Source organism: Erpetoichthys calabaricus, chromosome 15 (genome assembly GCF_900747795.2).
Source record: "Erpetoichthys calabaricus chromosome 15, fErpCal1.3, whole genome shotgun sequence".
Lineage (NCBI taxonomy): Eukaryota > Metazoa > Chordata > Cladistia > Polypteriformes > Polypteridae > Erpetoichthys > Erpetoichthys calabaricus.
The window spans coordinates 74173698-74188274 of record NC_041408.2 but is presented as its reverse complement, the minus strand read 5'-3'; the positions used below and the strand labels follow the sequence as shown (position 1 = coordinate 74188274).

Here is a 14577-nt window from a genome sequence, read left to right as displayed (position 1 = left end):
GAAATCAAGATTTGTCAGACCAACTAACATATTTCCCCTCTTCAGTTGTCTAGTTTTGGTGATGACATGTCCACTGTAGCCTCATCCTGCAGTTTTTATCTGACAGGAGTAGGATCTGGCGTAGTCTTCTTCTGCTGTAGCCCTTTGGCTTCGACATCTGACGTTTTTCATAATCAGAAATACTCTTGCGCACACGGCTCTTCTGACTTCTGTCATTAACTAGGTGTTTTCACCCACAGAACTCAAATCTTACTGGATGCTTTTTGTTTATTGCACCTCCACTAGAGATCGTGGTGCATGGAAATCATGGAGAACATCTGTTTATGAGATGCTGGACACCTTGTATAGCACCACAATCATACCACAGCTAAAATTAATTAGATCATGCATCTTGTTCCTTCGACTGTATGGTCAAAGAACAGACAAACCCTTTGTACATTTACTTCTTGATAAAACAGATTCTGAGAACAGTACATTTTCATTTCTTTTTTAAACATTGCCGCTATGACAGCAGTGGTTACATGCCACAAATGGCATTTGCTATGCTTGCTGTACAAGTATTGATTCCCTTGCTTGGTGTCAGACAGGTACTGTATATTATAAATCAACACCAGGTGTATAGGCTACCTGGCCAATCAATTGCAGGGGGCTTTTTGTCACATTTCTTTCCACTCCCCATCCCCCAAGCCATTTTCCTTCAAAACCCTCTGCACAATCCTGTCAGTGTGTAAAGCTACCTAATCTACTGGAAAGATCTAATAGCTTGAGCTCTTTTCTCTAGTTTTGACACCATTTAGAACGTGATTGTCACAGAGTTTAGTGAGCAGAGCATAAGCTCTCAAAATTCTGGGATCATTAAACTGTTCATTTTCACATTATGTTTACCTGAGTGATCGAATGGAATAATGTAAAACAGGAGACCCCCGATATACAAAGGGGTTTGTACTTCTTCATTACACTGAGAACAAGGCGTTACTTTCTTCTGCCTCTGGGTCAGTCTATTCAACACAGAAGAGTACATTTTTGACCCAAACATAAATTGGCAAGTACTAATCATTACAAATATTTAGGAAATTTGAATAAAACAGTAATAATATTCATGTATATATTTTCATACCTGGTTAATCCAATTCAGGCTCACAGGGGCTTGGAATTATTGGCTGCAAGGTAGGAACTAACCTGGGACAAAGGGTCAATCCACTGCTGGGCCTATGCACTCATACAGTACCCATAAAAAGTATTCAACCTTTGGAAGTTTTCACGTTTTTTTGTTATACAACACTGAATCAGAGTGGATTTAATTTGGCTCTTTTGACATTGATCGGTAGAAAAAAGACTCTTTAATGTGAAAGTGAAAACAGAAGAAGAAGGAAAACATAATAAGGTGGGATATTGCTCTAAGTTGCGTGCAATTGCTACATCCAGAATAATACCATAATGAACACTGAGATGGAAAGACCAAAGCACATACACCAAATGAGAGTAAAGCCCAATATCAGGCATGTTTATTTAACAATGAATGATCTACAACTGACCCCGTGACCCTGTAGTTAGGATATAGCGGGTTAGATAATGGATGGATGTATGATCTACAACTGAATTTTTAAAAGTATTTCACCTTCTGCTGTGATAGCCACTGGAAGCGCCTCATAAAGGAACAACTGCTGAAACGAGCCACAGCTGTTCTTGTGCCGTTTCTAAAGTGGCGTTAACTCTTGCAGTGTTCCTGAACACCTTCCACTGTGTCATGCCATGACTCTCTCCGTGCTCCCCCTTAACTCTCTGTTTCATGAGGATCATGGAATGCAGATCTTCAATCACATTTTGACAGTCATCAAACCCGTAAGTATGTGTGAATAATGTTCTCTTTGGAAATTGGATTATCATTTACTACACACTATCAAAGTTCATGTTCCTCCTCATCATGACCAAAGTGCAATTGCATTGTGGGGACACCCAACCGTGTGCATCACTCTTGTGGTACAGATTAGGAGGTTTAATCTTTGGTCACAAATGACATTTGTTTCTCACCAGCTCCTTGTGAGGTTTGAGCTATCTCATGACACATGAATGATCTGATTGGCTGGCACTTGTATGTGTGTGTGTGTATTTATGTTTAACTGATATTGTCAAACTGAAATGTATCCCACAATGCACAGTATTTCCTGTATTTAGGTCAGACCTATGTTTGATCACATTCATACCTCACATAAACCGCTCCAGGATTCACTTGGTACTGCAATGAGACCACTGCTTCTAAAGGGTCTCAGTCCGATTGCTTTGGTCTGCACTACAGTGTTCACATCTACCTGAGTGATCAGAACTACAGTGGAAATCGCTCCCGTGTTTGAAAAAAAAATGCCACAAATGAATGAGTTGTTACAATGCCTTAAATCTCTGCCTGCTTTCTGCCTATATTACAGTTGGATGGATCTGCAAAGTTTATTCTTTATAACACCATTCCATAGTGAAGAAAATCTTTCAGGTGCTGTTATAGTGCAGGTGTTTCCATATTTATAAAATGTGGGATTAGGCATTAAGTGAGTTATTTTAGAATCACAAATGTCAGTAGCCAGGAATAAACCAACGGCCTTGTAGGCTGTTCAATATCTTAAACACTCTGCCATAATTAATTTATTAATCTTATTTGTATATAGACCGTTTGTGGAATATTAAAGGACTTCACTTGTGCCACACAGTTTGTCAAGGTGCACATCATAAAATCTGAAGGAGGGGAGACTGAAATGACAGACATGCTCATGACTGCTACAAGAAAACAATAGCAGAGCAAGAAGTAGTGGAAAGTATGCTCCATTTTGATAGTTATAGATCAGTTTCTTGTGGACGCATCAGTGGGGAGTTAATTTAAAAGCACGAAGATCAGGCTTGTGCCTGATTTATATATATATAAATACGTATGTAAACACATAACAGATTAATGTACCTTAGCGATGCTCTGACACGATGACTATCACCTTCAGACCACTTGAGTAACTTCTGAGGACCGCAGGTAGTCCATGGACCACATTTTGAGAACCACTTTCTGTGGTGGGACTTGAACTGGTAACCTTGTGCTCTACGGTCCAACACTTAAGCCATTAGGCTTCCCTGCCCTTAATAAGGTAACTAAATATGTGGAGTGCCAGATTCCCAGAGGACCACTTTGTGACAACACAATGATATTTCTACAGCTGATGCCATGGCAGTTTACAGTAAGTGTCTCCTTCTGTGTCACACAGACAGTCAGAGCTTGGGATTAAACTGGTGACCATGTCATTTTCAGGGTAGCACCTTAGCAATTATGTCACTCTCACAACGGTGCATTTTTTGATGTCCATAATAATTAGTCTTTAAATATGGTGGTAAGCAGCTTTAAAGGAAAAGTGATTGACACACCTCTGAATGCTTCCATTAGCTCAGAAGATAAAAGAAATCACATTTCAGAACAGCATACTTCAAAGTTTTATGAAAAAGTTATCTTTAAATAATAACATAATATATAGGAGAAACTTGTAAGGCAGTGAAGAATCAGCTGCAAATTTAGAAGCCAACTGGAAACCTTCATCTCCTTAATTATATACGTCAGAACCTGGCTGCGCTCGGCCCTTAGCTTCTCCTTTTGTCTGCATTTTACCCATGAACCCTCCTGTCAGTATCTGTTAACATGCAACATCACTAATACTGCAGTTGTATGATTTGGGGGGTGCACTGGAGATCAAGCAGAGAGTCTTGGCTCTAACATTGTGCTGTCTGCCCATGGGAAAGCCTCTAGTCCGGTGCTTCCAAGTTTAGGACTTTAGTATTATTTCCACCATTGATTGTGTTGTTGATTTTGATATTTTCTAGAGATTTTGGATGATTTTGTCTGTAATTGCTAGCCTGGTGTTTTGACCTTCATTTTCATTACTGTTTTTGGGTTATAGACTTATATAATAAAGGATAATTATTTGGCCTGTTTCATTGCCACCTAGATGCACACAGTCACCATGGCCCAGACTGGTTACTGTTTTGCCTTGCTGCTAGGATAGGCTTCATCCCCCTGCGACTCAATTATTGAATTAAGCAGGTAAAGTAGTTGGACGGATGGAACAGCAATAAGATTGCAAGCCAGCACAAATAATCAAATTGTTCAACAATGACTTCCAGGCACTGCTAAGAGAGATAAGCCGCTCAATGAGAAATGATCTTGCATTATGGGTACCAATTTGCTACTCTACGCACCAGTAGCCTCGCATGTTATACAGTATGTATACAAAACACATCAAAGACCAAAAAATGAAAGTTTCACTATAACCACATGATGGGTGTTTAACTCTTTGACAGCCTTATGGTGTGAAGCTTAAACTTGTAAACTTAGAATTACAAAGGTGAAGGATGAGTAATGAAAAAAAGACAACAGTTCAGTTTTCCGTTTTTTTTTTTAAGCATAGTCCCATGAACCCTCAACAATTTGTTCATTTGCAGGAAACAAAACAATCACAGTGTAACACAATTAAAATATACAAGCTTACCTATGACGCAGAATGGCTTTCTGGCAAAGCGAAGGCGGCCCTGCCATCCTCGGTAGCGGCAACAGCAGCCAGCAGACCAGATCCGAATGATGTACTCCAGCCCAAACACCACAATCATGACAAATTCCTGAAATGGAAATGGATGGTTATTAGCCATATCACTGAAGTTTCTCTCTTTGAGATCTGAACTCTTATCACCCTCAGTGACAGCGTTACTTAAATTTGAAATCAGAAAAAGATATAAAACAATAAAGACTCTGCACCAGGAAATGTATTAGCAACTCTTTGTGAATCGGTTCTTTAATGTCAAATAACAATACAAATAGCTTTCTGCCATTAAAAACATATATATATTTAAAACCGCATATTGCAAAGCCAATATTTACGTAGTATTAAAGTAGAATGGTCTGTCGAGCTCATTCACTTAGCACAGATGTCCCAGTATCTCATCCAGATATTTTCAAATGCCATTAAATGTTGCTACTTCAGGAATGTTACCACTAGGGATGTCACAAGAACCGATAGGTCGATGAAACGTAACAACACTAACCTTTTTACAGTATCAGCAGTACCAAATGAAAGTCGATACCACACTGTTCAGTGACATATTACCTCAGAATGAACAACAATACATGAGAAAAGCAGGAGGAACAACTGCACATGAAAAATGGCTCACAGTGCTGTAGCAACGTACTAACACATCTAGAAAAAAAAAACACAGACGTAATGTCTGGAACTGTTTTGTGTTTGACACAGGAGAATTTTAGCACCTGATTGCTGGAATCATGCTCATTATTAAAAAAACAAGGGGGCAAAACACACTCGCAGAGTTGTTCATTATTGCCATTTTTATTAGTGTGTGCTTTCACACAATGACGTGACCGATCAGATGTGAGCTGTAAATGTTTAACTTGAAGGTGATGAGATGACTCACATTTTAATACTACAGTACTGTATGTCTGACAAAGTAACAATCAAGGGACAGAGGCTTTGTATTCATTCTCTGATTGGACATCTACAGATGGCCGTCCGAGCATTCGCACTCATCCCACTGTGGGAAGGGGGAGGAAACTGCACACTGGCAATATAAACAGCACTGGAATTAGGACGTGATGCATAAGAACTCATGACCAGTCTAACCAGGGTAAAAAAAGAGGAGGAAGGCCTGAGATGGACAACTGCATAAGAGCATAAGAACAAAAGACTCTGTAGTGTGAGAAATAAGCACCTTACAGGTCCTCAGTTCGCTTCTTCTTTAAATACACACTGAATACCAGTCTCATCTTCAACAGCAAAAACACAACTCCAGGATGATGACCATAACACACTTTTTCCAGTCACCTTCGTCCAATCTCTGTGTTTTTTTGCCCATTTTAACCTTTTCCTTTTATTTGCCACTTTCATATGCGGCTTTTTCTTTGGAGCTCTGCCTCATAGCCCGGTATCCCAGTGTTATCCCAGACTTTTCTCTGTTGAAGGTTTCAGCGGTGCTAACACAATTACAAAGGCTTCTCTAATAACCAGTGAGCATTTAAAATAACTAATTAAGGATGAGCAAAGGGAGTTGACCATTAGGAATCTGAAGGAATGGATGCTGAAAGGTGGGCTTTGCAGCCATATGTGAATTATAAATTAAAAATGAGTAATTTCAAGAATTAATAGCCATTAACACTAGTAGTGTCTTGGCTGTACTTTTAAAAATAAGTTAAAGGTATCTTGATAAAAAAGGTATTAATTTCTATCAAAAACATGAACATTTCTGGGTGTTTCCAGATATTTGACTGGCGCTGCTTATTGTAAAATTACAGCAAACAAACATAATGCTGAAAAGTGTTTACATATGAGACACTGCTACATGAGGTGCGTACAAAGAATGAGCAGAGAACTTTACTCCATTTCAATATCTAATTCTTCTCCAGCGTAAACATATGTTCATAACTCAGGCTTTCAAAAGATGTACAGTTTGTATATATCTATACTAATAAAAGGCAAAGCCCTCACTGACTCACTGACTGACTGACTGACTGACTCATCACTAATTCTGCAACTTCCCGTGTAGGTGGAAGGCTGAAATTTGGCAGGCTGATTCCTTACAGCTTACTTACAAAAGTTAGGCAGGTTTCATTTCGAAATTCAACGCGTAATGGTCATAACTGGAACCTCTTTTTTCACAATATACTGTAATGGACGGCAGCTCGATGGCCGTGGGAGGAAGAGTTGAGTGTCACATCATCACGCCTCCCCCGTAATCACGTGAAAAGACTGTGAACGCAGTAGGGACAAATGAAGGAGGAGCCGCAAACAGCGAAGAACAAAAAATTCATTAAACAATTGAGAAGGGAGCGAGTGAAGCATACTAGCATGTTCATAAGGGAAACAAAGCACGGTGTAAAACGTAAGTTTAAATTAAGTTTATAGAAACGCTCCCGCTGCGGATTGCAATAACGTGAAAAGACTGTGAATGCAGTAGGGACAAATGAAGGAGGAGCCGCAAACAGCAAAGAACAAAAAATTCATTAAGCAATTGAGAAGGGAGCAAGTGAAGCATACAAGCATGTTCATAAGGGAAACAAAGCACGGTGTAAAACGTAAGTTTAAATTAAGTTTATAGAAACGCTCCCGCTGCGGATTGCAATAACATATTCGCGAGATAAAAGTTTAATGAGAAGACACGAGGTATAAACGAACCACACGCTGTAGCGCAACGTTAGGGGCAACAGTTTCAACCATTCTATGATCTGCCTCTCGCAACTGAAAGACGGCACATGGCGGATGTTAGCCCACTTGCTGACCGCAACGTTAGGGGCTTCAACTCTGGCGCTGACGATATTCGATTCTCGAGAGGGGATGCAGTGAGTGTGTATGCCTGATGAGCCCAGAATTAAGGAGAAACACGTGCCGCATACTCTTTGCATTATTTGAAAGTAAACTATTAAAACCATTCTATGATCAGCTTCTGGGAACAGAAAGAGGGCACGTGGCGGATGTTAGGCGACTTCCTGACCAACCACAAGCGTAACCTGGCAGGTAACCATCCATACAGTCAGATTGTGATTCAGAAAACGAATGCCATGAATTTAATTACCACGATCTACATACTGTCAAATAAACGAACCCGCTGAATCCGAACACAGGGTCACGATGGTCTGCTGGAGCCAATCCCAGCCAACACAGGGCACAAGGCAGGAAACAATCCTGGGTTTTTATCTTTATTTTATTTTATTGTAGAATCAACTCCTATCTGCGCACACCAGGGCGGCCGTGGGCGGATGCGTATGGTGTATTCACTCCACGTTATCGTGCATTGCGCTGTCACTGGTATTTTGATAAAAGAATTTGAACAACATATAAGAAGCGTATAAATTATTAAACAGTAAAACATTAACATTTAAGAAGTAAAGTTACATTAAGTACTACTGCAGTGCCTTCGGGTATACCTCATTTTTTGTTTGCCCATTACATGCTTAAATGTCTACATTTTTTGGTGCACCTACCCGAGAACACGCGACATATAACCGAGCGTGGGAGAAGCATGGATTTTAAACACACGTTGAGTTCATCTGCTGGTCTCCCTCGTGAAATAACTGGTAATGTTTGACTAAAATCTACAGCGAGTAAAACGACATTACCTCTAATTTTTTTTTTTACGATCTCTGAGATCTTGCTTTTTTCGGTTCAAGGCTTCATAAGCTCTTTTATGTTCTATGGTGTACTTATCCCAACCCATCATCTATGAATGTTGCAAGACTTTCGCCTTGTATGTAGATCGGGGTAATTACATTCATTGCATTCCTAGTCTGAATCACAATCTGATTGTATGGGTGGTTACCTGGCACTGTAGGGTTGCCACCCGTCCTTTAAAATACGGAATCGTCCCGTATTTGAGAATGAAATTGCGCGTCCCGTTTTGAATCAATACGGGACGGGATTTGTCCCGTATTTTTTTTATCATTTTTTTTAAAGCAGCGTCTCATACAAATCATCCCACACGCATTTTATGAAGATGCCTCCTTTCCTACTTTTGATTGGGTAATACTTGATGTCATCGTTAGTTTGATTGGTCTTTTTAACTGTCCAGTGAGGAGGGCGAGTCTGCAAACTGTTGGCACTGGGATGTGGCACCCGCTGCAGTATGCGTCCCTTATTTTTTTGTATTAAAAGTGGAAACCCTACCTGGCAGGTTACACTTATGTTTGGTCATGAAGTCGTCTAAAATCCGCCACGTGCCCTCTTTTAATTGTGAGAAGCAGATATATATAGCCAAATTCTCGTGCTTCGTTGCGGCGAAGTACTGCTTTTAATTTTTTAAGAAGAAAATAAAACCTTTTTAAACGGATCGAAAATATACCAATAACAATTTGTTAAGGTTCTGTTTTTTTGTGAACCTCGCTTTTCACAGCTGTCCCGCTACGGTGTGTGTTTCGTTTATTTGACAGTATGTAGATCGTGGTAATTAAATTCATGGCATTCGTTTTCTGAATCACAATCTGACTGTATGGATGGTTACCTGCCAGGTTACGCTTGTGGTTGGTCAGGAAGTCGCCTAACATCCGCCACGTGCCCTCTTTCTGTTCCCAGAAGCTGATCATAGAATGGTTTTAATAGTTTACTTTCAAATAATGCAAAGAGTATGCGACACATGTTTCTCCTTAATTCTGGGCTCATCAGGCATACACACTCACTGCATCCCCTCTCGAGAATCGAATATCGTCAGCGCCAGAGTTGAAGCCCCTAACGTTGCAGTCAGCAAGTGGGCTAACATCCGCCATGTGCCGTCTTTCAGTTGCGAGAGGCAGATCATAGAATGGTTGAAACTGTTGCCCCTAACGTTGCGCTACGGCGTGTGGTTCGTTTATACCTCGTGTCTTCTCATTAAACTTTTATCTCGCGAATATGTTATTGCAATCCGCAGCGGGAGCGTTTCTATAAACTTAATTTAAACTTACGTTTTACACCGTGCTTTGTTTCCCTTATGAACATGCTTGTATGCTTCACTCGCTCCCTTCTCAATTGTTTAATGAATTTTTTGTTCTTCGCTGTTTGCGGCTCCTCCTTCATTTGTCCCTACTGCATTCACAGTCTTTTCACGTTATTGCAATCCGCAGCAGGAGCGTTTCTATAAACTTAATTTAAACTTACGTTTTACACCGTGCTTTGTTTCCCTTATGAACATGCTTGTATGCTTCACTCGCTCCCTTCTCAATTGTTTAATGAATTTTTTGTTCTTCGCTGTTTGCGGCTCCTCCTTCATTTGTCCCTACTGCGTTCACAGTCTTTTCACGTGATTACGTGGGAGGCGTGATGATGTGACACTCAACTCCTCCTCCCACGGCCATCGAGCTGCCGTCCATTACAGTATATTGTGAAAAAAGAGGTTCCAGTTATGACCATTACGCGTTGAATTTCGAAATGAAACCTGCCTAACTTTTGTAAGTAAGCTGTAAGGAATCAGCCTGCCAAATTTCAGCCTTCCACCTACACGGGAAGTTGCAGAATTAGTGATGAGTCAGTCAGTCAGTTAGTCAGTCAGTCAGTGAGTCAGTGAGGGCTTTGCCTTTTATTAGTATAGATATATATGTGTGTGTGTGTGTAATATCTTATATATAAACGTCTACGCGTGGAAGTGTGTTTGTCTGTCCAGCCCGTAAGTGAGCGTTGGAGTCAGGGTAAGGGCTCCACCTCTGAGGAAACAGACAACTCGCTTAGCCGCTAATAACACAAACGATGCAAGCACATCAGCAAAATGAAACCTCCTAAGAGAAAGACGCTCAGAGTAGTTCCTTTCACTTACCTGACATCTCTACATTTCAGTTTTTTTTGTGAAAATTTCAAGTTTCAAGGACCCCGGCTTTTTACAGCACGGGCTTACACAGCTAATATATACTGTATATAAAATGACAGGATACTACATCCACTTGCATAAAGCATCAGGCGCCTCCCCCAGCTCTCACACAGCAGTATTTCAGATGAGCTCAGGCTCATAATTCAATGCTGAGCTGCTGTTCTTTCATGGCTTACATGGCTCCGTCATGATAAATAGTGGTGATAAGTGTTATGAGAGCACAAGCTTCACAATGCAAATTTCCTTTATGTGCAGATTTATTCTTGACAGCAAGCCCCGAGAGTGAATGTCTACCTATTGGGCAGAAACGTCTGTACTCTTTTATGATTATCAATCAAATTGGTTTCCACTAATTGGCACATTTTGGAGGAAAGTTCATTAAGTGAACACTTCCAGTTAGATAATTAACAGAACGATTATTTAAACAGACTAAATGGAAGGTCTTTCAAAATTTATATAGTCTATTAAACTTCAAGAGCAGAATTGTCAGAGAATAGATTTAAAGCAAACTATTTCAAATAGTTTATTTTTATTACTGCCACGTTGTTTATAAAATCATGTACTGTATGCAGTTTGTTTTTCTTTTCGTTCATTACAAACTGTTTTATATTCACAGCAGTGCATACTTTACAGAATTTAAAAAACACTTAGAATTTTGATTCCACTTTCAAATTCCTGTTTTTTTCTGTCAGTATACAGGGGTGCCACAAGTAGGTTTACAGTTGTTTGAGTGGAAAAAGACATGCAGGTTATGATTGCTACATTCAAGCAAACTTTAATAATAAAAAGAAGAAGACAAATAATATAAATAAATGATACAATCATTCATATATAATAATGCAAGATTAAACTCTGTGTTTCACATACTCACAATTGTAAACCTACTTTTGCCCACCATGTATATATAAAATGTTAAGGGTTGTGTCTGTACGGCACATGATTACTCATGAACAACTTGAGCTGAAACCTTGACCATGATATGCCTTGGAGAAGCAAAAGTATTTGGCTAGTGGCAAACTCAAAGAAGTTTTCAGGGCACTCATCTTTCCTGTGGGAACAAGTTTAGGGATACTGATCATGAAGGTGATGTGGCAGAAAGAAAGAGAAACACAGAATCATCTGCTGAACGTGAGGCAAATTGCTAAAGTTGATTACATGACAGGAAGAAGAAGAATGACAGCTCTGGCATCTTCTGCCCATCAAGAACATGCGGCACAGCAATCTGCTGATCTTCAGACTACTGGGGCTTGAACCTCGATCTTGGGAGGACTGGAGCTCTGTGTGTTTTATAGTCAATGGTAAAAAATTCATCTGAAAATAATTCTCATATGTCATACAGCATGGAACAGTTTAAAACTCGGGAGATATGTTTGTGCATACACATTTTGTACTTTACTATTATCATGTTATATTTGGCATTATTAAGTGATTTGAGCCAGTATTCAGGGAAGGACACTTTACTAGAATACAGGTGAATCATTATATAGAACTTGCTGTGTAAGCCTGTGCTGTAAAAAGCTCGGGCTCCTAGAAACTACTGAAATCATCAGAAAAAAAACTGAAATGCAGACTCGGCGGTTTTATTTTGCAAACGTGCTCGCCCCCCTTGTCTATCAGCAGCAAAGCGAGTTTCTCTCTCCTCGGATGTTTTGTTTTTCCGATGTGCTTGCCTAGCTTGTGTATTAGCGGTTAAGTGAGTTTGTCTTTCCTTGGCGGTCTCACTTTGGCGACAGAGTCACTTTCTTTCTTTCAGCTACATGCTGTCGCCTCGTACTTATTTCTTTTTCCGACTCATTAACTTGGAGCTGCCTTGCCGGCTCTTTGAGCTTCATGCTGTAGCCTCGCACTTCTGGACAGACAGACACACACACATCCACGCATAGACGTTTATATATAAGATACTAGCTTTGCTACCCACCTACGATGGGCTCAAATCCAAATAATCCACATAGACCTCAGTGTTAACGTTTGCAGTGCACCATGCAATGCCTATGTCTATGTTAGGTGCCGTTTGGTATGGGATACGGGAAAGTAGTGTTAATGTTTGTGATGCCCCATCTGTTGGAATGAAAAATGTAATATATTTCATTACTAAAAATATTCTGATGCGCCATCTTTTGTAATGACATAGACATAGCAACCAGACAGACACACAGACTGAAACACACTTATCCTTTTATTAAGGTGGATTATTTATTAGGAACCATTTTATCTGTAAATATTGTATTTTATATGATAAACAGCCCCACATAAACACCATTACTGGTACCATATAATTAAACATTGTCCCTGTGTACAAAAAATATCTGGCTTATTATATACAGTGATATGCTGTCAATCCATTTTTGCCATCCATTATTTGTCCATGCCTTGGCCAGTTCAGATGGAGCCAAGCAGTGAAGCACTGGAGGCAAGGCAGGAGCCCGACCTGAACAGGACACCTAGTGTGGGATGTAAAGGCAGCCACCTTTATCTGGCTTAAAGTGGCGAAAAAGCCAGAGGTCCTCCTGACAGTTAGAGGTGGATGACATGATGATTTGCTGATCCACAGTTACTGGGATAAGAAACATACCACATGTTATAGCACCATACAATCAAGAAATATACTGTATATAGTTTTAGTATTATCTATATTATTTCAAGTTAGTTAACATACTTGAGTGCTACTAAGTTGTGATCACCTTGGAGTATCCTTAAAACTGTCAAGGCCACAAGACCACTTGCATATTTTTAGGAAGCAAAGTAGGACTCATTCTCCCTCCTGAATCGGGGGTGCTGTGTCTGAGAAACAGATGGACAGTTTTTAAGTGTTTCCATAATTAAAACGGCAGTTTAGGCGACTTGAATTACAGTTCTTCAGTTTTTCCTACCACAGGTGTGCACTTAAGCTTACAATGCCATGCAAATTTCCGACACGTTTCTATGCACGCATGTTCTTTGTGTACACAAGCTGAGATTGTCACCAACATCGAGGTGACTGGTGTGTGACAGGTTCTGACAAAAAGAGGAGGCTGCACACGGGCCACATATTTTACGAAAATGTTTTGCTGTTCTGTGTAGGTTAAATGTGCTTGCAGTTAACAGAAGTTCATTTATGACAAAGAGCCTACTTTTACTCTTACCACTTATCACACAAATCAAGTTGTAAAAATAAACAATGAAGAATAAATCAAGCCTATACTAAAGCATGAGAATGTAATATTTACAGTAAAGGAAACCTAAGCACTTATTTGTTTGAAGGGTTTATGTAAAGACTAATTTATGTATTTTTGGAATACTCCTTGAAATTAAATCCTGGGCCAAAGCAGGGTCATTCAAAGAAATCTGTAAATGTAAAAGTTTTGAATCTTTAAATACAGAACTCATTAGGGTGGCACGGTGGTGCAGTGGGTAGCGCTGCTGCCTCGCAGTTGGGAGATCTGGGGACCTGGGTTTGCTTCCCGGGTCCTCCCTGTGTGGAGTTTGCATGTTCTCCCCGTGTCTGCGTGGGTTTCCTCCGGCGCTCCGGTTTCCTCCCACGGTCCAAAGACATGCAGGTTAGGTGGATTGGCGATTCTTAATTGGCCCTAGTGTGTGCTTGGTGTGTGGGTGTGTTTGTGTGTGTCCTGCGGTGGGTTGGCACCCTGCCCAGGATTGGTTCCTGCCTTGTGCCCTGTGTTGGCTGGGATTGGCTCCAGCAGACCCCCGTGACCCTGTGTTCGGATTCAGCGGGTTGGAAAATGGATGGATGGATGGATAAAAGAACTGTGTGTGTCAGTGTATTTGTGTCTGTCCCATTTCTTTGTCCCTGATATATGGCGTTTGATTTGGGATTTGTAAAAGCGCTGCTAATGTTTGCGATATGCTGGAATTAAACATTCAGTGCATTTTATTAATACATGCATTAAAAAATATACTATAATACATAATGTACTGCAAACATTTATGTGTGTCCTTCAGATTGCTAGCTTTAGGAAGAAAAATTAAAAATAGGCAAAACATGTAGAAGGGTTAAAAAGAATCAAAAATGAGGGTCTAAAAACAAGGAAACAAAGAAATTGGTCTTATCCACCTATTCTGTTGTCTGAAGTTATGTGTCGGGCCACGTGAATGAGGTTTAAAGCTGTAATGCTGATGACTTGGCATGGTGAGAAATGAATGAGTGGAAAGAACGATAAATTGATATCGATATACACGTCAGGCACCACAGTCCTGACACTACTAGGCTAGAGCCAGTCAACCAAA

At 40.2% G+C, this 14577-nt stretch overlaps 1 protein-coding gene across 4 annotated transcripts in view; it reads right to left on the bottom strand.

Moving 5' to 3' along the window:
* kcnq5a (potassium voltage-gated channel, KQT-like subfamily, member 5a) overlaps positions 1 to 14577 on the bottom strand; it is a 587467-nt gene that overhangs the window by 136961 nt on the left and 435929 nt on the right. For all 4 annotated transcript variants that reach the window (XM_051919603.1, XM_051919604.1, XM_028820254.2 and 1 more), the window contains exon 3: positions 4512 to 4638. In XM_051919603.1, coding sequence (XP_051775563.1) covers positions 4512 to 4638 — 127 coding nt within the window. The remainder of the gene's footprint in view (positions 1 to 4511; positions 4639 to 14577) is intronic.